The sequence below is a fragment of the Melospiza georgiana genome, chromosome Z, assembly GCF_028018845.1.
Source record: "Melospiza georgiana isolate bMelGeo1 chromosome Z, bMelGeo1.pri, whole genome shotgun sequence".
Classification (NCBI taxonomy): domain Eukaryota; kingdom Metazoa; phylum Chordata; class Aves; order Passeriformes; family Passerellidae; genus Melospiza; species Melospiza georgiana.
In genome coordinates, this window is record NC_080465.1 from 40087508 (window position 1) to 40112104 (window position 24597).

The following is a 24597-nucleotide window of genomic DNA, read 5'->3' on the forward strand; positions in this document are numbered from 1 at the left end:
GAATCAAATTATTGCCTTGACACTCTTGAAACAAATGTATCCCTGATTAGACAATTCACCAGAATTTTCTTGCATAGCTAACTTCTAAAAAACATAATATATATAATTATATAAAATATTAACACCACTGACAACAACAACACTTTTCTTGACTTTCCCCTTCTAAAGAACAAAAAGGAGGCACTGCTTACCAGCAGACAGCAATGTTAGTTTGTAAAACAGTTATGCTGTTCTCCTACAATAGGAAAATACTATCTTTTAATAATTTTGTTTGTTACCTCAGGCGAGTGAATTGAATAGTGTAAAGGCAGTTTATCCAATGCAACAGGAAGACTATAATGTCCAGTTTGAAGACGATCATTTAATAGAATTGGCAGCCACTGAAACAAATGAAGAGAAAACACAGCAATATTCCTGATGATATATGATTAGACCCATTTATTTAATTTGTTAGATACAGTCAACAAAACAACAAATGAGATATTGACCTAAGCTTCTCTGATCTACCTCTTTCAACAGTAATTTCTTTGTATTTTAAATTCAAAGATAGCTGATAGCTACTGTAGAAAAATGTACAAGACTACTTTACAAAACATCTCCTTTGAAGAAAACAAACTCAAAGCTTCTCATGTGTGACACACATTTTTCTAATAAATCCTACCAGAAGGATTTAGTGGAATCCATGTTCTGATTTAAAAATTCATGTATCTTGAATACACTGATTCTCGGTATTGAAGCAAATCAACAGCTAAACTTTTGCTGGAATTAAATTGAACATCTTCCGTGTGGTTACCATGTTAGTCTGACTTTTCATATCCTGCACTGACATTTGGACACATTTAATTTTTTATTCAAGTCTGAAAGAGGCTGGGCATTTGAATATCACAAGGCAGAAACATTTTATAATTAGATGAACAGAAACTTGAAAATTAAGTCCTCACCTAGGTCAAATCTTGGTCCTGAGCTAATTTACTTAACAATCTCACTGACATTGGTGGGACTATAACTGCCCATAAAAGAAAGTCCATTTGAAAGGATTCTCAGTACTGTGGTTTGAAAACTCCAAAAGCTAACAACGAAACAAATAAGCAAACAACCAAAAATACACAAACAAAATGGCCTCCCAAACTTCATAGAAAAGTATTTCATGGAAAGTACTTGTCTGGCTCCACATCTCAATTGCTGACCAAAGCTGCAGGATGTTTTCAAATCTGAAAATGTCATCCTCAATTCTTTACTTTTATATGAAAATTTCTCCAGTAAAAAATACTGTTTGATACAGAAAAAGGTCAGAGAAACTATGCTACAACACGTATTTCTTAATCTAAGACATTCTAGTCTCAACATGAAGATAAAGAAGGCAAGAGAATTAAATTTTAGCTTTTAGAGTCTTTCTGGTTTTTGAATTTTTATGTGGATAAAAGAAAATTTAGAGCAGAAATGAAGTGCCATGTAAAACCTAAATGAAAATATTACATTAGCTATTACCTCATGTGTGGACATGGTAACAGTAATAATTGTAATTATGTATGGTTTAGGTTTTTTATTTTTCAATAAATAGGATCCAACAGAATGAGACTACATGCTATAAGGCATTGTTGTTGCAAATATTTAGGTGCATATTTCAGTTGATTCAAGTGAATTTAATAAGTTCAAAGACAGTTAAAACAGTAAAGTTATAGGATGAGAATGTAACACGTGTCAGGTGGCATATCGTTTCTATGAATTCACACTAAGATCTTCCACTGGTTTTGATGTATTGCCATAACCAGAAACGGAATAAATGACCAAATTCTTGACAAGCAGAGAGCTTGCATGGGAGACACATAGACATGCACATACACGCACCCACACACACCCACTCTTATGTATCACATGGAACTTACTGAATACCCCAGGAGGGTTTCAACAGATGCTCCTTGCTTTGGTTGGCAGCTGATGTGATAGAATGTGAACAGTAGATGGTGTTTCTCTGTGAGTTTTGCTGGCAGCTTAATTTTCACTTCTTCGTAAAAGTCAGGGGATCTGTTAAAAAAAAAGCCAAGCACATTCCCAACGTAAGTGTAAGAATGAACAAGAGACAAATTTGCCAGTTGGCTTTTAGGTGCTATGTTTATAAAACCAGATAAATTCTGAAAACAGAGCTGAATTAAACAAAGTATACATATATATACACACACATTTTTATGAAATTGAAATATTTTTATGCGTTATGAATCTGGAAGTTATATTTGTGAACAATCTACAGCTTTGAATCAGAAGAAAACAGACAGGATCAGCTGGACAGATTCAGCTTCCACCTATCTCTAGGTTCAATCTTTGTTTTGGATTTTTGCATAAGTATTCTGCAAATCCTAAATCCCAAGTTTTCATTTATGAGCATGAGAACATTCCTTCAGCTCTTTTGGATCTATGAATTCATTGAAGTGAATGATCTTAAAAGTTGTGCTGCTTCTTGTTCCTGCTCCTGAATCATCATAGTCGGAATATTCTCAACTACTAAAAAGCTTCAAACAAGAAAAGTGAAGGTCGCTTCTACAATAGCCACTTATGCAAATGAATGTAGCAATCCAAATTAGATACCATAAATTGCACAAAACATAAATGTTTAAAATGGCATTCCTTGATGAACTATGTAGGGTAACTATAACGTAGAGAGATCACGGTTAATACTTCTTAAGTTATTTGGATAGATAGTAACAACACTTACTTATTATGATATGTGACAGCTGTGTATATTTCTTGGACAAATTCTGGACCTGAAGATTTCCCAAAAATTACCTACATTAAGAAGAAGAGAAAATGAGGACTACAGCACTTATTTGCCATCATCTTGTGTGAATTTTGAGACAGTACCTAAACATTTGAAATGACTACTCAGTTTTATCTTAGCTTGTTGGCATAAATGTCTTCTTACCAAGCACCTTCCCCACATTCCATTCAGGGTAAAACACCAGGAAAATGGAGCAGACTTATTTCTAAGTCACTGACTACCTCACATCACATTCTTTAGTCATGAACTAAAAGCTTAGGAATCATAGGAAAAAAAGTTATGGTTAGCCACTTACACGTTGTCACACTGCCTTTATCTAAGTGCTAAAAAGTGAAATAAAAAGTATTTTTAGGAGTTTTGTTTTCCAGTTTTAACTGGCACATTCAAGTTGAGATATATCTCACCTTACCTTGGAGGTCCAAAGTCCCTTTAAAATCAATGAAGAAAAATGGGCATTTCTGGTGCTAGATTTGCTTTCCTAAGATACATGTCTATGGTAAGGCCTTGAAATCAAATAATTTAAAGGGAACCCTGGGAGATGAGCTTAGACAAGAATCTCTGCACTGTGCAAGCTGTTATATATGTATTTAGAGGCAGATCACTTACAGTGGAGAGAGAAGACAGATGAACTGTGTCTGTCCTAACCATTTGTCAAAACCTAATCATAACACAGGCAGAGTTTAAGGAAACCAACAATGCAATATTGTGTAAAAGAACATTCTGTGTTACAGTCACACGGCACAGCTCTAGCTCCAGAAGAAATGTAGCTTGGGAAACACTACTGATGCTCTGATTTCAGGTCCATAGGTTATGTGGAGAAAGGCTGTGAAGTATATATTAAACAATGTCAGCACACTGATAAAGGCTGGTTGGGTGATAGTCCTTGGTCCAACAGATTGTTGGAATAAAGTTTCCTCAACATAATGTTTCGACTCATTGTTTTCCTTCTCTAATACATAAAATCAAAGATTTTCATGTCAATGTCATTCTCAAGTAGCCAACAGCAATGTCTTGAAAACATAAAAAAAAATTCAGGCTGAAGCAGGCATCTGGGTTGGAACACATCAAACTGAGCCTCTGAAGCTTGGTAAAGTTGAATAGAGATCTTAGAGTGAGAGATGTTGAATAACCTGAACATAGATAGGACTTCCTGCTCTGCTAGGAGTGTACATGTATACCCTAATACACAGTGTGCTTCAAACATGGAAAGCTCTACCTACATTGCATAATTGTGCATCCATTCATGCTCAGGAATGAAGATCCCAATTTTTACCTTCCAGCACAGTATCTTCTGGCACTTGTGTAAACATAGTGCATACAGAGGAGTTACTCTGCAAAACACGCTACATCATTCTTAAAAGGTCTCTGAAGCTCTGTGAATTTTACCCTTAGAAATTCCAGCATGATACTATGTGATATTATGTCATTCTTCTGAAAATAGGGTAGGAAAATTTAGATAAGAGAAAGCTACGTGCTTCTGGTTCCACTAGAATCACAAAAAAGTCTTTTTTTGTTGTGAGTAAGGAGTATAGCCCTGCTTTAGTAAGAGAATGAAAGCTCCTCAAGCTCTCTGTGTTAGGCTTCCCAAGGCCCCACTAGAAACTGTGGTGATAGCAAGTAAATAATGACTATTAAGTTTCTCAGGAATGCATGTAAACAAAAGCCTGCTAAGAAATCTCAGCATTTATTACCGGCATTGCACAGGATGGGTCTTCACCACACATAAACTGGATCTTGATGGTAATGTTCCTTGCAGAAGCCAGTCGGTTAGCAAAATTCAGCCTCTGAGGGTAAACATAGAGGAGATTTCTGGAACAAAGATAAGGAAGAATTGGTAAATGGCAAGCATTCCTGTTTGAAAATTAAGTGCACATATTAGCATCTTGCTCACTCCTCTCCCTGTCCTTCAACTCCACCTACATATTGAAAGACCTGTCAGAACTCAATTTCAGAAGTCCACAAATAAAATATAATTTCTTGGTGTGACACATAGAACATCCTGTATTTAAGGTCTCACCTACACTAAGCTATGTTCTGTTACAAACTATTATCTTTGCTTGATGTAATGAAAAGCAGGAATCTCTTGAGAATGCAGTTTCTTTCTCAGATGTGAATAATCAGAAATTGGAAAGGGGAAAGAATCACTCAGAGTGATAAAAACAAGGAAATCAACAATTGAAGTTCATACATTCAAACATACAGATTATAGCAAAAAAGGAAGGCATCTATTTCTGGATTATACAAACCAAAAAGCAGTATCAATGAACCTGAGTAAATATAAATAGGAAAATTTGAAACAATAATTCTATAAGCTACCTCTTATTAGTAATAATGCTTTGAAATATAGCATACTTTGCTGTTTACTAACTTCTGTACATGAACGTATCACTAAACAAAAAGCACCTTTAATTTCTGTGGGGAATGTGACAGCATAGGTGGTCTTGTGATGTATAATTCCAGTAGAAGAGTAAAAAAATTAATATATTTTTATTTGGTGAAATTTATGGCAAATCTGAGATTTCAGGTAGGTATGGATTATACACAGATTCTGGAATCATGATTATGTCAATTTACTGTCTTGTTTTCCCAGTCTGATATAGGTTTCTCACTGCTTGTCCTCTGAGTGTAAGGAATGAGTAGTGTTGAAAGAAGCATGCTGGCTTTCAGTGAGAAACAATGAAGTCTACTCATGAACTTTCATGATTTCGTTTTGTCTGTGGCAGTCAGAAGCTGCACACAGAATTGCACTCTCCTTATCACAGATGTCTCCTCAGTACCACTGCCAGCTGAAAGAGTCAAGCCCCCTTGGAGAATACTGTCATTAAGTCAGATAGTCCATCTTCCATATACTGTATCCCAAGACCAGGAAAACTGTGGTTTATTCTTCCGATTTCCATGTGTCGCAACATGACAGTACTGTTCAATTACACAGGCCAAGCTACTCTTTTCAACCAACATGTGCTACATGGCATGCCTTAGTAAAAGAAATTGCTTTTAACTTGCCTTTCCCTTCACTGAGAATGGTGCTTCTGCCTGTCACACTGGTGCACTCCCTTCCTTACCACCTTATCTACAAGTTTTGCTTTGCCAAATTCTCTCCCAGATCATGTTAAGGAAAGCTAAGTGAATGAGCTAAGTGAAATATATTGGTAACCTCCACTGAATTATACTTGGGGGACTGACATATTAAATGAAGGATATTGTCAATACTACATCTGCCAGAAGCGAAGAAATACATGTAGGGAAGGCTGAATAATACAGCCATTGCTTCATTAATCTGCAGCCTAGGACAAGATGTCACAAATCTATATAATGTACCTGAGCACTGGATTTTACTTTTAGAAGTCACTTGAGATGAAAGATATGTAAAAACACAGAGAGCTCTCTGCTGACTACACAACGGAGGAAGCATTATTCCATCAAGTACTGGACTGAAGAGCTAAAGCTTGTGCCATTTATGCTGAACCCGTTTTAGGGATCTTGCTTACATGTGTATTAAACCCATCAGCACCAAGGAAGAACAGACACAAATGCTGACTCTGGATATCCTGCAGAGATGAAAGTGATGGCTGACATCTAAAGCAGGAAGGTGTGATGATGATCAAAAAATGTTCCCTCACACACGTGTGAATTGTAAACCCACTGCTGATTCCTGCCTTTGTGCTACTGCCTGCACTCCATCCATACACTCCAAAAGCCTGAGGGGAAGCAAAGACAAGGAGCATTCTCATATGGCCCTTTGCAGGGGCATTGGGGCAGCAAATACTGCTGCCTTTTAGATAATCAGACAAATAGGATGCATATAAGGATGTGGTGGGCTCCAGGAAGCAGTGCATCTCCCCCAAGGCTCTGCATTGAGCAGAACTATTATAGCAACATGTCGCAGCAAATACTTCTGGTCAGTGTGATGAAATTTCTCCCCTCACTCTCCCTTCAGAAAGTGCAGCACTCTACCTCCAGATACAATCAGATGTGCTTAAAAAACAGAAGAGCTATTCAAGGGACAGCATGAGTCTACAAAAGCCATGGCAGAACACCCAGAATATAGAACCTGAGAATACAGTCCCAAAGGCCAGCAGAGTCCTGGGTGAGGCACAGATGCCAACAGCTTCTTTGGGTCAGAGAATTACCCAGAAGAGTGATAAGAGATTATTTCGGAATCAGTTACATGCTGGGAAAGCTAAGCATCCCCCTAACCTGGCACAGGACACCAAGTGGCAATTCTCATACAAATTTGCTGATCTTCCTACGTTTTCATGTGGCTTAGCAGTGATTTAATCACTTCCCATGGGCAAAGCAAGACAGACCTATCCTGTGCCAAAATAAAATCTATTCAGAGTGTCAAGTCTGTGACATTCTTATTTAGTGTTTGTAAATACTGCTTGTGCATATGTGCACATAAAAGAGTCCTTCTGTTTGTTAGATTACACCTCGTGTGAGGTGTCAACAAGTGCATCTCAACTTGTCATGAACTTCTTATGAACATTCTCAACCTTCTTATGAATATTAGGCTTCTTCACTGATGACTGTGATGAGAATTCCATACAGAGCAAAACTCAACATATGTGCAAGTATTCCCTACTGATACAAACCAGGAATGTTCTGTAGGTGAGGAGTGATGGATGAATTAACACTGACATTTAAAACTTATGGTACTAGACACAAAAGCTCATGAACCCATTAGTTAAACTTTTCAATATTTGTTGATTCTTTGACAATTTTGGTGGGGAGTCTTCAGGAAAAAAAATGGTTAAAAATTAAAAAGCACCTCATAAATGCTTAACCAAATATGGAAACCCATTCTAGTCAGCCATTAACTAGGAAAATAGAACAGTGACAGAACTTCAACAAGAGGATGTGTATGAGTCATAAATTCCGTATTTTAGGATGGGTAATTTGGAAAATAGCTTGATTTTTCTCATGTTGCTAAAATTTTGAATCATCTGAAGAGCTGGCGGACGGATGTAAAACTAGACCAAAGAGCCCTTAGAAGACTCACATGTAGCAGACATGTTCTCTCTGGATTTCACAGGCAGAGAGGCAGAGAGGAGTAAATAGTGCTGTGAGAGCAATAACAGGAGTGAGACACTGTTATTCATTATTGATGAATAACCTTTCCTCACCCAAACTAAGTCAAGGATGGGGTGGAATGATTACCCCCAAAGCATAGGCCTCCAGCTCACACTACCAACTACAGCAAGTCTGAGAACATTGCTAAGTGGTTTGCAATTAAATGAAAATGAAACCGCAAAGAAAAGGCGTTTTTTTCCTCTTCCTTCAAAAATCCCCAAAGCGTTAGGTAGTGCCCCTATCACAGACAGAACTTCCTGTGCCTGGTTAAGCTGAGTTACTGCTGAAGTGATGTGACAAATCCCTCTTCCTCACCACCAACATTTCATAGTGGCAGTAAACAGCATCATTTTCATTTATATTTAATGAGAAAATAAAATGACAAACAAACTTTAAATTATATGATTTTTCCTATTAAAAATAGAGGGGTATGAAAGAAATAAATCTTGGAATGTTTTGACAATTTCAGGGAAATATTTTTATTAAAGAAATGTAAGTACACAACAAAAAGAAGTGCTCAATTTCACAGTGCACAAAGAAAGTGGGCTGGCTGATCTCTCTGCCATAAATCAGAAATAGCATCATTTAAAATAATGGCATTACACCAGTAAAAAAAAAAGCTTGCAAGACCTGAGTTCAAAGACTATAACAGAAGGCTCCACTTTTCCTTTCACAAAGGAAAAATCTATTTTAAAAAAACCCAGAAACCAAAAAAACCCTAAACAACCAAAAAACAACAACAAAAAAAAAAACCCACCCCAAACCAAAGCAAAAAAATCAACAATTCATTCCTCTGAAATACCTTTGACAACCTCCCCCCCACCCAGTGTCTACATGTATAGCACTGGCAAAAAAAAAAAAAAAAATTGGTTTGCAGACTTATATCCAAAAATTAGAAAACATTAAATCACCTTTAAGGCCCTAGCAAGCCATGACTCACATCTATGACTAAATGCTATCAAATTGCTTAAGTAAGCATGGTTTTACTTTTCAGATTAGAAGAAAGGGAATAAAATAACATGAAACACTTTGTATTTGGCTCTATTACAAATACAAAGGAGAGTATAAACTAACCCTCATGGGTTAGTTTAATGTCAGACTCAAAATGGCATTCACCATGTGGAAAACTAAGCTCCGAGTTTAACATGACAGTTAAATTAAGCAAAGGGTCACAGGGCTCCATGGAGGGATCTGGACAGGCTGGATCATGGCTGAGCCCAGTGGTGTGAGGCTCAACAAGGCCCAGTGCTGGGCCCTGCCCTTGGGTCACAGCAACCCCAGGCAGTGCCACAGGCTGGGGCAGAGTGGCTGCAAAGCTGCCACAGGAAAAGGCCCTGGGGGTGCTGGTGACAGCAGCTGAGCGTGAGCCAGCAGTGCCCAGGTGGCCAAGAAGGGCAATGGCATCCTGGCCTGTGCCAGCAATGGTGTGGCCAGCAGGAGCAGGGCAGGGATTGACCCCCTGTACTCAGTGCTGGTGAAGCCACACCTCAAATCCTGTGTGCATTTCTGAGACCCTGACTCTGAGAAGGATACAGAACTGCTGCAGTGTGTGCAAAGAAGGTCAACAGAGCTGGGGAAGGGTCGGGAGCACAAGTCCTGTGATGAGCTGCTGAGGGAGCAGGGAGGGTCTAACTTGGAGAAACGGAGGGCTCAGTGGGCTTTAAAGATGTACAACAGAATACATATTAAGATGTATTTCTTCACCAAAAGGGCTGTCAAGCATTGGCAGGCTATCCAGGGAAGTTGTGCAGTCACAGGTAGATGTGCTGCTTGAGGGACATGGTTTAGGGGTGGACTTGGCAAGGCCAGGTTACAGTTGGACTTGATGTTCATTGGCCTACATCACCTATGTATGTGAGCTGTGTCATTACCATTCGTTCACTAATTAATGTAAAGATTAACAAAGGCAACTATTCTTTATAGACACTGTCTTCATTATTACAAGTTAGACTGAACAAATCCTACTTTCTCTTGTTGCCATGACTTTTACTTAGGGTGAAAATCAAAATGGAGATTTAAAAGAAAAGGTTAAGCATGTAAGGTATGAACTCGTGCTGAAAGAATGTGAATGTTGAGTGATAGCAAGCATTTCCTCTAATGTGGATGTATGTATTCAATACAGACACCCTGGCAATAGAAGGATAGTGTGAAGACACTCAAATTTGTTTTAGGAGAAGCACAAATTAATGGTTGGCATGGTGGCTTTGATACTTATTATGTCTGGTTGCAGAAGTGAGAACCTGATGAGAGCTAAAGGGAGAATATTCTGTGCAGACTCTACTGTTGTTACAGCTCAGAAACACAGTAGTTGCTAATGGTTTTTGTCAAAACCAAACCTTTAGACACTGCAAGACTGCACACTTACTGGGGCCAGACAACGAGTAGGAAAGTTAAAATTCTGTCTTATTTTTTCATTAAACTAAAAAAAGGCATCTTGTCTCACATTCATTTACATTTCGACTTTCAATTCTATAAAAACTACTTTCCCTATAGAAATGTCTGCATTAAATTTCTACCACTATCTACTTCCATCTTGATACACAGAGAAGACAAAAGTACCACAACTCTCTGCATTTTAGTGTACTAGTGCTGTGAGCTGCCCTCGGGAGATTGAATACCACTGCATTATGGCAGAGCTCAGGAGTAACTCCTCCAAAACTTCTAATGAGGCTATAGCCAAACTGGCTTACTTATTTCCTGCGGACACCACACTGCAAGCTGTTATTCTAAGATAAGTTTTGCCACTTCCTTTTTGCTTTCCTTTAAAACTGAGACACAAATCCAGGTGTCACCAACAGCAAAACGGATCTCTAGTTTACTGTGAAGGTGTGGACTATCTCCCCAGAATAAATTAGTTTGCCATGGTGCAGTTCTGAGTTGTACAGAACCACAAGTCTCGTTCTTCTCTCCTCCTGGGTTGGATCAGGTGAGCAGGTGGGAGAGATGGCTGTTTGCTAATTTCCACTGCAAGAAATGAGTAAGCTTTATTCTGTGCCTTCATTCTGTGATTCCTTATTGGTAGTTTCATTTTTGCCACTAACACAATACAGTATCTAGCTACTGTTTTAGGGAACAGAAATCCTCCTTAGCATATCATCATCTACTACTATTGTCAGAAGCTCCCTTGTCTTGACTAACACAATGGTCTGATGAAAGACATTATATCAAGTTGTTTCTGTATCTATAATATTGCAATGCACCCCATCAGAATTACTGTCAGCTATTACTATAACACCACTCACTAGCAATGAAATACGGCACAAACATCTTGAAACATATTCTTCTGCTGTTAATTTCTTATAAGACATTCACATGTTCCAAATTATTAAGAAATAAATTATTGGAATTGCTCACTTGCATGCTACTGAGTACTGTGATCACCTTGAAACAATCATAACAGAACAGATTCAAAGAAATTATATTACATAGCATAAAGTGCTCATTCATAATTAAAAAGTTCATAGAGCAACACATTATTTCCTCAGATATTCAGATGACTCAAATTAACAATAGAAACAACTGAGCATAAAAATTTACCAGAAGTGATAAACTACAATAAAATCTACTGGAAAAAAAAGCCTAAAACCAAACAAACACATAGGAGAATAGATAGATAGATAGATAGATAGATAGATAGATAGATAGATAGATAGATAGATACCAAATCAATGACAATTGTTAAAGGAGTTTATTTTAAATGTTATAGAAAATTTATCAAAAGACAACACAATTAGATTAGTAAACTCATTATAGACTATCGTGCAGGTATTTTATCTTGTAAGGGCTAGGAAGATGAAATCATCAGCCCAACACATTGTCTTTAGCCTTTTTAAAAAAATATTTTTAGTTTCTACTTCTGAAAAATCATATGAATCACATTTTTCAAAGAAATGTCAAAAATATATGTTATTTCTTACCTATAAATGGTGTGGGGAACATACACTTCTCTAATTGGGAATTCCAAAATTTCTTTGTGAGGGCGATTACGGTTTTCTGAAAATGGCTTCAGTGGGAGTAGTTCTGGTGTCAGACAATAACCAATGTTTTCTGGAGCTGGGGCAATTTCCCCTTTTAGGGTTCCTTTAAAATCAAATCACAAAATATTAACAAAAATATTAAAAAAAACCAGTCTATAATAAAAGAAAAATTAAAACAATATGTAAGGTTACATAGCAATGGCTCAGAAAAAAGAACTGGCTCTTGGGCTGCATGAGAAGAAAATCATAGGTACAGAAAGATACAGAGGAAGTAGCGTACACACAACCCAGTCACAATCAGGGCAACACAGAGCTTCTTAGGCGTACTCAGTACTGCTTCAAAGAAAATGGAAAGAAAGAAGGAATACTGTATGCTGGCTGATGTCCTAATGTCTTTCACACACAAGTAACATAACATTTGTCTGGGAGACTAACAAAAGGTGTGCTGTCTAATACAGCTCTCTCTTACTCCCCCTCCCCTCAGATTCTGCTGGGATTAATCTCTGGCAAAGTAGGCACCACCCATCAGGAAAGCTAGGCTTTCTGTGGTGAGCAGTTACACAGTTAGTACTGATAACATTTACCCCACTATAAACAGACTTTCAATTTAAATTCTCTGCTATGGTAAGTTAAAACCGTTTGGGCAGCTCAGACTTGTCATTTCTGGAAAATAGCTAAAAAGGAAAAACAGCTTTATCCTCCGTTCATATTTTTTAACTTTCCTCCACAATGCAGAAGAGGTTGAACTGTAATTTACTTGAAAAGAAAAATTAAGCTGGTCAGGTGTTTAACAGTAGCTAAACACTGCCTGTACTTCTCTTCTTTGTTAACTAATTCTGACTCTAATATCAAGCTAAGATGAACTGTGTACACATTTTAATCTTTCTCTATAAAATATGAACCATTTCAAAACATTGCAGGGAAGCAGGAAGGATCCTTGAAATTTTCTTTAAAGAACTGTCTTCAAATGGTTTGAATAATAACAAAATATATCCAGTAGGTACACTGTAAATTAGGGAGAAAAAGAAATAATTTTGAAATATTAAACTAAATCTAAATTTCCATACTCATTAATGCAGAAAAAAAAATAATTCAAAAGCATTTGTGTTCAGGTAGACACCAGAAACCCAGGAAGTTCCACAAAAGCACACATTATAGGCTTTTAACCCAAGTCTAATAGGTTTTGGGTTCGGACTTTTCAGAACAGTTTAGGGGAGAAAAATACATGTAACAACTTCCATCCAAAACTAATTACGTACCTGGTACAGTCTTAATTCTTCTTTGTAAGGAAGATGATCTTTTGAAATCAGCTAAAAATTTAAACAGATCTTCATCACTGAGCCTGTCTCCTTCCTACCAAGAGAAAGACAAAAATCAGTACCTTTGTAACAATACTTCATAACATGGACAAAACATTCAGGAGTGAACCATGTCCTTAAGGCATCCAAAGCAAGTGGATTACTATTTACTTGACTGGGGTTGTCCTCTGTCCCCACACAAATATATCTGGTAGCTTTTCCCAACACAATTCATAGTACATTGATAAAAAAAGTCTTATAAAATCAGACATAAAGAGAATACAGTACTTGTTTAAAGAAGGTGTTATTGTTCAGAAGCATTGCTCTGAAGTTTGATGCTGGATAGTTATCCTCTGAGCTGAAACCTCTCTCAGAAAGCCTTCTTGCCTGCAGCAGTGTTGCCTTCTTGTCACTACTGGAACCTTTCCCTTCAAAGAGAAATTAAATGTATCATCATCTTGTTTTTTGCTTTTTGCTAGAGTACAAAGATTCCCAGAATACACTAGAAAACTGCAGAAAAATCTCACCAGCATCAGAGGATAGAGCACCTAAAACATTCTGCTTCTTTTATTTCCAGCTAAGTGAAATAGTGGAATACTAGGACACACCTATTGAAGTGACATTATTTCTGTTACAGAGCAAATGTTTATTTAAATTTTTAGTTCATGGGTTACAAAGCATATTGAACAATGGTCCTGCCTACCAAACTGATACGTTTGGTATCTTGATTGCTCAGTTTTGCTAGCTAACTCCATAGGCAAAGGAAATTTTACTTCTACAAAGCCAGTGTTCAATGAAAAGTGGGTCTAAACCACGAAAGAATATTTAGCAGACATAAAAATAAATAAGCAGAGACAACATGGTGAGCACAATTAATTTGTAAGTGTCTATAGGACTGCGAAGGAAAGCTGTCAAGACATGAGTTTGAATCTGTGATTCACTTTTGATGCCAGAGTGAATAACATTGTTTCCTATACCCAGTCCCACGGCAGAGCCATTTTGCCTTACTTAGAAAAGTTAGACAAGTACCATTTAAACCTTCAGCTTCTTGTGTTTCTCGTTCAAGTGTTGAAAAGTTGAAATAACTAGCTAGGCTTATGGGAATCCAGGCAAATGGCATTCTGTATTTCCCCAACCTCTGACAAAAGGATTCCGCTTGTGCTTTCAGTTTTTCAATCTTTTCTTTTGTCTGAAACAAAGAAAATATTGGCTGTTTCAAAAGCAATCAGTTATTCCAATGCTACCATACACAAAAATCTAAGTTAGATATCCACGGTTCAGTAAATAATTTGCATTGGTATCTCATATTTTCTTGCTACATCACGGACAGAACTGTAGCTGTTTTGATTTGCACATTCACTTCAATTCCTTTTTAATGAGTTCATTTGTATTATAGAAATGTAAAAAGCCAAATCAATGGCTTTCCACAATAATATTCAAATTCAGAATGAACAATCACCATGAAATGTTAGCAGGTTCTACTTCTTTCATCAGATACAGAAAAAAAATTCTATTGAAAGCAATATTCTAAACGTGAGACATGTGGAAGCCTGGCAAACACTGTCAGTGCATTCCAGGGAGGTAAATGACCATGAATTCCTTGAACAGAACTCACATTATCTATGGACAACAGTACTGAATGGGAGAGCTGCACACTAAAACAGGCCCATCCAAACCAACAGCATGTCTCTGAGGTACAAGTATTTTGCTAATTCTACATTTCAGTCATTTCTTTTGCTCACCCCCATCTGCTTCATGACTCAAGACTGTGTCAATATTGATTTCCAAAGGGGTCAGTAACAATAATGCACCTGGTCTTCTCCTGATTTCTTTCTGTCAGCCACACACATCAAACTTCTTGCACCATGGATGACTAACCAGCTTTTCCTCCAGTGTTTTTGCTATTTCATCCTATTTCAAAGAGCCTGTTGTTTTTGTTTGTTTGGTTGGCTGGTTTTAGCATGCATTTTTTGATCTAAATATTCTTTACAGTTATTTATTTACCTTGCCAGCATCACTTTCTTTAAGAACCATGTAGGGTTCTGCACAGTCTCCAATTTCTCCTTGCTGAAGCACTTTTTCTATCTACAAAAAGCAATACCATCAGATGATTAAAGAAAAAAATGTCATCCAAATAGTAATGTTGTTTCTCTAGCAATTTGAAAGAGTTCGCCTAATATATGACTCTATATAATTTCTTAAAACTGTCTTTATGGAGTAACTGATGCTAAACCTTCTAGTTTTCCATCTGTTAGAAAGCAGAAAATATATATGTGACAACACAGTCAATCACTTACTACCGCATTTTCACTGAAATAAGGATAATTAACACATTCCAAATGAAGTGGTTCAGGCTAACTCAGAATTAAGCAAATAAAATTATGCAAAGTTCACTAAACCAATGCCAAAAAACCTCCACAGAATGTCAATAAAATTTTTGGAACTGCCTTATTTCACTATATTTTTGATTTCCCTTATGCAGAGATAGGAAATTCTACGTACTTAGTAGAACTGGCACATGGGATAATAATATAACTTCGTAGCTTGAAATGAGATATACCACTGGACACCTGCTCACACAGTAGTATTAAAAACTGTCATAATTCATCTCATCTAGACAAAAGCCATGTTTGTCAGTTCCATGAGCTCAGACAACAGGAATAGGCAGAATGGTATCAAAGTAGTACTCTAACATACCTTTATTACCAGATATATATCTGGTGAGGGATAAGTGACAGAAAATATTGCTGATCTTGCCTGAGTAGACAAGTCAATGCAGGGTGTATGAGAACGCAAGAATCCTCTTAATGAATCAGAATTGAGGTCACAATGAAAATTTTCCGAGATCTTGAAAAGAAAAAAGGGGTTAAAATATGTTGTAAAGCAAAAATGCCTAAAATTTTATTTTAAAACAACTCAAAAGTTGTAACTACAACTATAAAATAAGCAATTGCAAGCATGTGACTTACTAAATAGCAAGAATCCTGGATCAGACTGCGTGTGTAAAAAAGTAGCACGTTTTGTGTTAATTTTTCCTAGGTTACTACTCTGAAGATAAAATCCCAGGCCAAGTGAACAAAAATATTATATATACATTTACCTTTTTTCTTTCCTTTATGTCATAGAGAGCTATGCACGCAAACAAAGGTTCTATCTCTATATCAAACCTGTTAGGGAAAGACACACAAGACACTGATTGACACTGCAGTCATATGGCAGTGCATAATAAAAAAGAGCATGCTTTTTTTTCCCCCTGTTTATTAAGTTGTGCTGGCTTTAGCTGGGGGAGAATTGATTTTCTTCAGAGTTAGGCTAGGGTTCTGGATTTGTGCTGAACACAGGGTTAATAATGTAAAGATGTTTCTGCTGTTGCTGAGCAGGGCTTGCCGAAAACTAAGGCCTTTTCTGCTTTTGGTACTCCTCCAGCTGGAGAGGAGACTAGGGTGTGTGGGAGACTGGGAGGAGACAAAGGTAGGACAGGTGACCCCAAATAACCAAAGGGATATTCCAGATCATGTGGCACCATGCCCAGAATACAAATAGGGGGTAAAAGGAGCAAGGGGGGGAAATCTGGACTGATGGTGTTTGTCTTCCCAAGTAATATTACATGTGGACTTGCCCTCCTGGAGATGGATGAACACCTGCCTGTCATTGGGAACCTGTGAGTTAATTCCTTGTTTTCCTTTGCTTGTCTTTGTGCCACTTGCTTTCCCTATTAAAATGTCTGTGTCTCAAACCATGAGTTCTCCAGATTTACTGTTCTGATGATGGAGGACTGAGGAATGAGCGAGGAATGTGGGGCTTGGATGGTGGTTGGGGTTAAGCCACAACGGAAGTCCAGGACAGCAATCACCTTTTTTTTTTTTTTTTAAAGTATATAATCTGGGTTCACTCCCAACACTTTTTCATCCTGGCATGTTAAAGACTTCTGCAAAGATGGATATAGAAAAAATTCTCTGCTACACTAAGAAAGAACACTTGAGCAGTGAATGCTGTTGTAGGGGACAGCTTCAGTGGTGCAACAAGGTGTGAGCTGCACACTGTTGTGAACTCAGAAATGGTGAGCAGTGCTTGTGAAGGTTTACTTACTTCAGAGTGTGGAGCTTCAGCAAAATCCTGTTGCCCAGATGTTCCTTTGGGCAATCTGGCACTGGTCGTATCTCCACTACATCTTCCTATCATTAAACAGTCATACTCAATTAAAACAACTGTAAATTTACACACTTGCACAAAACACTTACATGACAGTAGCTAAGCCACTGCTACAAACTAGCATCTTCCCCCCTCAGTGGGCAGTTAATGTCCCCAGAGATAAAAGGAAACAGATTTATTATTTCTGAATATTTACATCCCTGACCACTAAATGGCATTTACACCAAATATTTACAGCTGTGGACCCCAAGTACAAGCTGCTATGAAAGCCGACACCCTGACATAGCCGTATCACCATCATATAGCTTGGGCCACACTGAGAGCAGTGTAGTGTTTATCGGCTGTGGTGCGGCTTTAACCTCGGGCACGCTGGGACAGCCAGCTGGGAGAGAGGAGCAGGGCAGCCGGGCTCCGCCTCACCTCATCCACGGCGGGGTAGAGGGCGAGGAGCTCGGCGTGCCTGTTGGTGCGGCGCGCCTCCTCGTTCAGCCGCTCGAACTCCTCGGCGCTGGCGTGCCGCAGCAGGTGCTCCAGCCGCGGGTCCGGCTGCAGGCTGCGCAGCTCCGGGTCCGAGCAGGCCGCGCTCGTCCTCGAGGCCTCCTCCGGGACAGCGGGAACGTGCTGGGGTCCCACCTGCTGGAAAACAGGAAAATGGCAAGGTGTGGCTTGGGCATCAGGGTGTCACAGAATGGCTCTTGGTGAGCTGGCAGAGGGGATTTCAATGCCTCCTCTGCCATGAAGCCTAATGGCCAGCATGGTGCTCTGCTTGATGCCATCACAGAATCACAGAATCACAGAATATGCTGAGTTGGAAGGGATCCACTAGGATCACAGAGTCCAGCTCCTGGCCCTGCACGGGACCATCCCCAAGAATCACACCATGTGCCTGAGACCATTGAACAAACGCTTCTTGAACTCTGTCAGGCTTGGTGCTGTGGCCGCTTCCCTGGGGAGCCTGTTCCAGTGCTCAGCTACTCTCTGGGTGAAGAACCTTTTCCTGATATCCAGCCTAAACCTCCCCTGACACAACTTCAGGCCATTCCTGTGGGTCCTGTCACTGGTCACCACAGAGTGATCAGTACCTGCCCCTCTTCCCCTTGCAAGGAAAAGGTGAACTGCAATGAGGTGTCCCCTCAGTGTCCTCTTCTTCAGGCTGAACAGACCAAACGACCTCAGACCCTTTTCATACGGCTCCACCACAAGGCCCTTCACCAGCTTTGTGTCCATCCTTTGGATGCTCTCAAATAGCTTTCTGTCTCTCTTATTCGGCAGTGACCAAAACTGTACACAACACTCAGGGGGAGGTTACACCACATGCTTCTTTTGAGTGAAGCTGCTGTATTTGATTACTTTTCCAAAGTGAAGAAAATGTACCTGAAAAGTTGCATCGCCAGAATCCAATGTTTCTGATTCAAATGTTTGTTTTTGAAGCGTTTTGTGAAAATCTTTTCGGGATCCCTTGTTTTTCAGGCTACAAGTATCTGAATTCCCTTGATTTCTTTTATGGAGAAGCCCAAGAAGGTCAGGATAACATGAGGAGGTGTTAAGGGAAAATAAAACAGAAAAGACAAATTAAAAATTATTCAAAAACTGAAAAGATTGTTCTGCAAAAAGCAGTGTAGCACAGCTTTTATGTAAAACCTGACAACTTTCACAACTTTAACATGTTTTTATGCACCATTGTGACTCTATAATGTATATTAAGAACAGTTTAAAAGGAAAAAAAGATAATTCAGATAATTTTTCTACAGAGTATAGGTCTGAGACAGCAGGAAAACCTGACCTAGGTACAAAATCTGGTCTGATCTCCTCATCAGACATGGTGATTATTTCAGTGACCTTAAGAACACGGATCAGGATCACTTATCTCTTGGCTGGCCTCTTCAATTATATACATCAAATCTTTTGCTGCTCTTATCCTGGACCTAACTAGTATCCCAAGCTATTTCCATGCAACAATCTACAACTTGTAGAAAAACGCCTGGTTTTGAAGAGGGCTATTTCTGTGCGCCAATGTAACCCTTCAGGTTGGCAGCTTTGAAAAATTCTTCTCAAATTTCAAGTTACTTTTTTTTGAGGCAGCTTGAAAAAAAACCAGCAGGTATCCTCAAAAAAAGGTGTTAGATGCATCCAGAGCTCTGTTTCTTTCACTTTAGTATGCAATTTGCTAAATCCTGTGATGGTCTTTTATGTAATCAATCTCCTTATTTACAACATTCTGCTTCATTCATTTTCCTTTCTGTGATACTTCCAAAGAAATGACTGAGCATCTGAATACTTTCATAAAGAAGACACAATAAGCAATTATTGATCAGGGAGACACCTTTTTATTACATTTTGGGAGTAACTGAATTATATGCTCTGATGTGTTTTAATTTTAATTGTTTGCATTTTTATCGTTTGCCAGTTCACTGCAATGAAAACTGGTCATAAAAAGACAATCCCAGCTCTCCTTGGATGTGACCTTGTTTTGGAACCACTGTAATTATCCAGAATGGAAGGCAGAAATTCTGCATGACTTTAAGACGTGTAAGAATCTTGTTGTATAGATTTTTTTTAACTGCCTCTGGTGGCAAACAAATGATTAATGGAGGAAATTTATGTACCTGAGTTCACATTTTCCCTGTGGTGTGAAAACTACCCTAAAGATGCCTTTCCCCATAACTACTCCCGGAATATTTATTTATACCACTTATTTATTTTGAAAAACATTTTAGCAATTAAAGCTCACCAAGTGGCAAACCATGGTTTTAATACACATGTCAATTTAATGGGCACACACTGAATTAAGAAAATGAGATGAGGAAAAAACCCAAAGGACAACTGAAAGGAGAAATAGGCACAGGAACAAGCTACCCATTCAGCCTCCTGCAAGGCCACATGGACTCCAGCTGTGCTCAGCTTTTCTGCCACATACCTCTCTACCCTGGGGCCTGAGAATAACCTCTGCTCATGCCACCCACTGCAGACTCCTCAATCTCCTGTTCTGAACCTTCGCATTCATGAATGGATCAAAGTCACACACTTGTCTCACCCATAGCTCACCAGACAATGTATTTAGCAACCTCTTCTATAACATCTCTCAAGTAGGCAGCTACAGTTTTTCCAGCCTTCCTCAAAACAATGGAAACAATTACTTTTTTCTCATTTTTCTCTTGAAACCTTTTCTTCTGCTCACACTTTTTTTAAAAGAAAAAAAACCTGTCCAAGCATAACATGAGATTCCCAATATCAATCTATTACTGGATTATGAGACACTGTAGCATATTTGGTAGTGGTTTGTTCTTTGCAATTTTTAATAATTTGCTTGCATTGTTAGCCAAAGCTACCAAAGCTCAGCTCTCTGGCAGAGTCCACCATCATGTTTACCACAGAGTCAACTGCTCAATAAAGATTTTGAATGCAAATTTACCTCACCCGAATCAATGAAACAGTAAAACACTCAGCAAAACTTTCCACATATGTATGTTTCTATGGCTCCATTCACACTTCTACCAGCACACAGAAATGCAAAAATAGCCATGTTCTATTTTTCACTTCACCTACTTTACTGCTTACTCCCTTCTCCTGTGCTCAAACAAAGTTGCACACTGGCTCTTTACAGCATACAGAACAGAGCTGTGTGAAAGAGCTAGTGCCTCTGCTCTGAGTGGTGAGGGAGGAGAGCCAACAAAACCCACTAGCCTACTTTTAGTGACTCACTGCAGAGCAGTTCTGAGAATTCAATCAGTTTCATCAGCACCCCTGGAGGAAGTCTCTTAATAAGCCCCAGCACCACTGAGGAGCACAAGCTGCACAGTTAAACAGTGCAAATTCCTCTGCAATCACCACTGTAAACCCATAAGGCACTGGCTGTTGATGTAAATCAGAAAAACAGAGAGTAACAAGGGTGAGTGAAGAGGCACAACAAAATTGCAGCAAATGTGTCAGCACTCCACCACCTGCTGCTCTTTCTGATTTTCAAGAGCTGGACATGAGTGCAGGAGTGGATGAAGAGGAAGTGCTATGGACAAAACAGGGCTCCAAAAACCTCTTTCTGAAGAACAGCATGAGGTGATGGGGAAGGAGGCAAGACATCCCACAGACTCCCCTAAGAGTCTGGGAGCAGACATCCTGCAACAGAGAGCACTGACTGAGAGTCCCCTTCCCATTTTACATATGAAACAGTATAGGACAGAATAAAATAAAATAAAACTAAAATATAATGAACTAGACTAAAGGAAATGAAGCACTTATAATGACTACAGGCCCAGCTCTCTGTGTTGAATTACATTGAGCTCAAGTGCAGAAATCATTTACTGATATAAAATAGTAAATTTGGGTATAACACGGATAATCCTATGAAGACACTCAGTCACTGCTGGGAAAGGCCATAATCCTTGAGTTTTCAGACACGTTTGGAAATCAAATCATATTGAATTTTCAGGGCATGAATAGGTTAAAAGCATGCAAATATAATTTTTATCACTGTTATCTTTCCTTTTAGTGGGATCAAACAGTATTAGTTTTCCTGACTAAGAGAAATCATCACTACAGAGGGTTGATGTGAATTTCTTCCCATCAATTTCTCAGCCATTTACAGCCTGAATTAAGAAGCAGATGCTGCAGTATTTGGCAATGCACACCATCTCAAACAAAACAATATGGTTATTTATACTACTGAAAAGTCAGTTCTTATCTTCAATCACTGACTAAAATCATAATAATTTAGGATTACTTGTAAGAGCAAGTATCTCCTCTCTGATAAGTAAGATGAAATGTACTTTTTATTTTATTTAGTTTTATCTTGCTTACTTTCGATTCACAATCAGCCACTCACGGATGTAAGTCTGAACACAGTCTTTGACGTGTGAGTCCAGTTCAACCCTGTGGAAAAAGCAACATATTTCAGCTCCTAAGTCATACTTTCAGGACAAACAAATTTATCTAAACATGCTAGTCAGATAAAGGCCTCTCTGTTAGTCCTCTCCTGTGTATTTATTTTACTGCTAAACTATTGTTTGAGGTTTAAAAAAAAATCCTCTGTACTGCATGAATTCCCTTATGCAGGTTTTTGGTACTGCGCTGATAAACATACAAGCATACATTTAACAGAGAAGAGGTAACCACTTCCTACACTATCTATTTATAAATATGAGTGACATTGCTATAAAATACAGTAAAATTAAATAAATTACACAACATAACCAACCTAGTGATTTTCAAAACTTGATAACAAGTCTCAAGATATAGAAATATTTTTTTAGAGGCCTCAGCTCCTGGACTCTTGCAAATACCGAGTTTTTATGTATGCGCAATTTTCTCTTCTCACAGAAACAAAGAAAATCTTAAAAAGGGACCCCCTTTAGAACTTAAAGTTTAGAACTTGAAGCTTAAAAAGCTTCTAATCAGATAGGATAATAAAACTTTAAGTTCTAAGAATACCTTATAATTTCATTTTCTCTTTTTCAAATAAGTCTCCTTTAATGAAGGGGGTTGTCAGTGCTCCTTGATAGCCTGGATACTATTTGGAACTACAGGTCTATCAGCCAATGTCCAATGAACTTCACAATATGATGCTATGGCATAATTCCCCTGTGCCCATTCTTAAAATTTTTAATGACCTGTTCCAAAATAATTTGTAGCATTCTCCAATCCAAGTGAGTAAAAGAGTAGGTAGGATACACATTCAATACAGGAACAAATGAAAGGTATGATGATTTTTAGCACTTTCCACATAGAACTCCTGAGAGATTTGCAGCTGGTTACCGAGGCTGGCTAACAGCTTTTTTGGGTTTGTGTGTGCACGGTGGGACAGAGCCTTGGCTGATGCCAGGCTGCCGAGTGCCCCTGCCTCTGGTGGCTCCTGCCTCTGCATCAGGTGGGAGGTGTGTTTGCTGGCAGGCAGCACATTAACCCAGTTTGGTCGGTGGTACCTGTTTCCTGCTCTCTGCACAGATCAAAGACTGCACTGCCTGCAGGCCCATCCTTGGTTCATGCCCCTGCTGTGTTCTCATCCCTAACACATCCTGGCACTCTTGATCAGGATTTTCTATAAAAACACCAATATCAATTATATCAATGTGAATGGCTAAGTGGCAAGCTGCTGTAAAAAAATCTGCTGAAAGCACATTTGTTGGTATTGACTATTTGAGCTTTGTCACAGACTCCTTATAGAACATAATATATAACATAATAACTTTGTGGTGCAAATCAGGCTTAAAACTGATTCTACAGCATTAGCCTGCATGGTCTTCTACTAGAAAAACAAATAAGTAACTGCTGTTTTAAACATCAGGCATGGTGGGAAGTAACCATGGAAATAGGTAAGAAATGGCCTTATTTTAGATGTAATTTCAAACGTTGAATAATTATTTCAATATTTTTGCCCATTGTTTAAATAAAAGGTTACTTCAAGCAAAAAATCCCATTCATTGTCTCCCACATCGATTCTCTCTCAAATCCACAGAAAAAACAAGAATACCTTGTAAAGATTGGGACTTTTCTATAAATAACTTCAATTGAAAATCACGTATTGTGAAAATATTAGAAGCTGTGTGATTCAAAGAGTTCTCAGGTAACCTAGCATGGCATCTCATCTCTACATCTGTCTTTATTCTCCTTCTTGAGAAAAGCACTGGGCCAAGAAGAATCTTGCTGACTGAAACCTTGCTTAGAGAGAGGATTCTCAACTAGTCTACAGCTGGCAAAAATCGCACAAGCTGTGCTTCCCTCTTAGCCTCATTGTATTTGGTGTGTCGGGCAGAAAACACTGAACAAATATTTCTGTTACATAGGGCTCTAGTTTGAACAGCTGGCTGGTAAAAATTAGAGCAGCATGTATCAACTTTTGCAGGAACAGAGAGGGATGCAGGTCTACCCTGTGAGCAAAGACAACATAAATGAAGCCAATTTGTCCCTCAGCGTGGCAGTTCAGCGCAGCACTGAATATAGCCTGTGCTGTTCATTTCCTGGATACGCTGTAAGGAGCCAGCCCCCATGCCAAACACACTATATACTTAGCCATCTCTGCTGATGTAGGAGTTTGGGGCTAAATGGTGCTGACTTCATATTATCTCACTATTATTCCTTGCAAAACTCAACAGGTCTTTGGAGTTCTACCTAAAGGTACCATTTATAGTGAAACAGTCCCTGAGGTGTATTTTGTATACATTGCATAGCCTTTCTAATAACACATCAGAGAACTCCCCGATGAATTTTCTCATTCTGAAAAATGCTTTTGTTCATAGCATGCCTGTTTTTCAAACCAGCTTAAATATTTGCAGGACCACTGAGCACCAGTGTCACCACAAGCTACCTATATAAGCTGTTTAAAACAGGGTAATTA

At 38.6% G+C, this 24597-nt stretch overlaps 1 protein-coding gene across 1 annotated transcript in view; it reads right to left on the minus strand.

The window, feature by feature from the left end:
• The window catches only part of DOCK8 (dedicator of cytokinesis 8), a 64143-nt gene that overhangs the window by 38869 nt on the left and 677 nt on the right, over positions 1 to 24597 (minus strand). Inside the window, exons 2-16 of the mRNA XM_058043631.1 lie at positions 22065 to 22136; positions 18645 to 18768; positions 17691 to 17903; positions 17208 to 17293; positions 16219 to 16285; positions 15816 to 15965; positions 15123 to 15203; positions 14148 to 14307; positions 13407 to 13546; positions 13080 to 13173; positions 11761 to 11923; positions 4465 to 4582; positions 2711 to 2781; positions 1887 to 2025; positions 279 to 380 (exon numbers count right to left, since the gene is read on the minus strand). Coding sequence (XP_057899614.1) covers positions 279 to 380; positions 1887 to 2025; positions 2711 to 2781; positions 4465 to 4582; positions 11761 to 11923; positions 13080 to 13173; positions 13407 to 13546; positions 14148 to 14307; positions 15123 to 15203; positions 15816 to 15965; positions 16219 to 16285; positions 17208 to 17293; positions 17691 to 17903; positions 18645 to 18768; positions 22065 to 22136 — 1780 coding nt within the window. The remainder of the gene's footprint in view (positions 1 to 278; positions 381 to 1886; positions 2026 to 2710; positions 2782 to 4464; positions 4583 to 11760; positions 11924 to 13079; positions 13174 to 13406; positions 13547 to 14147; positions 14308 to 15122; positions 15204 to 15815; positions 15966 to 16218; positions 16286 to 17207; positions 17294 to 17690; positions 17904 to 18644; positions 18769 to 22064; positions 22137 to 24597) is intronic.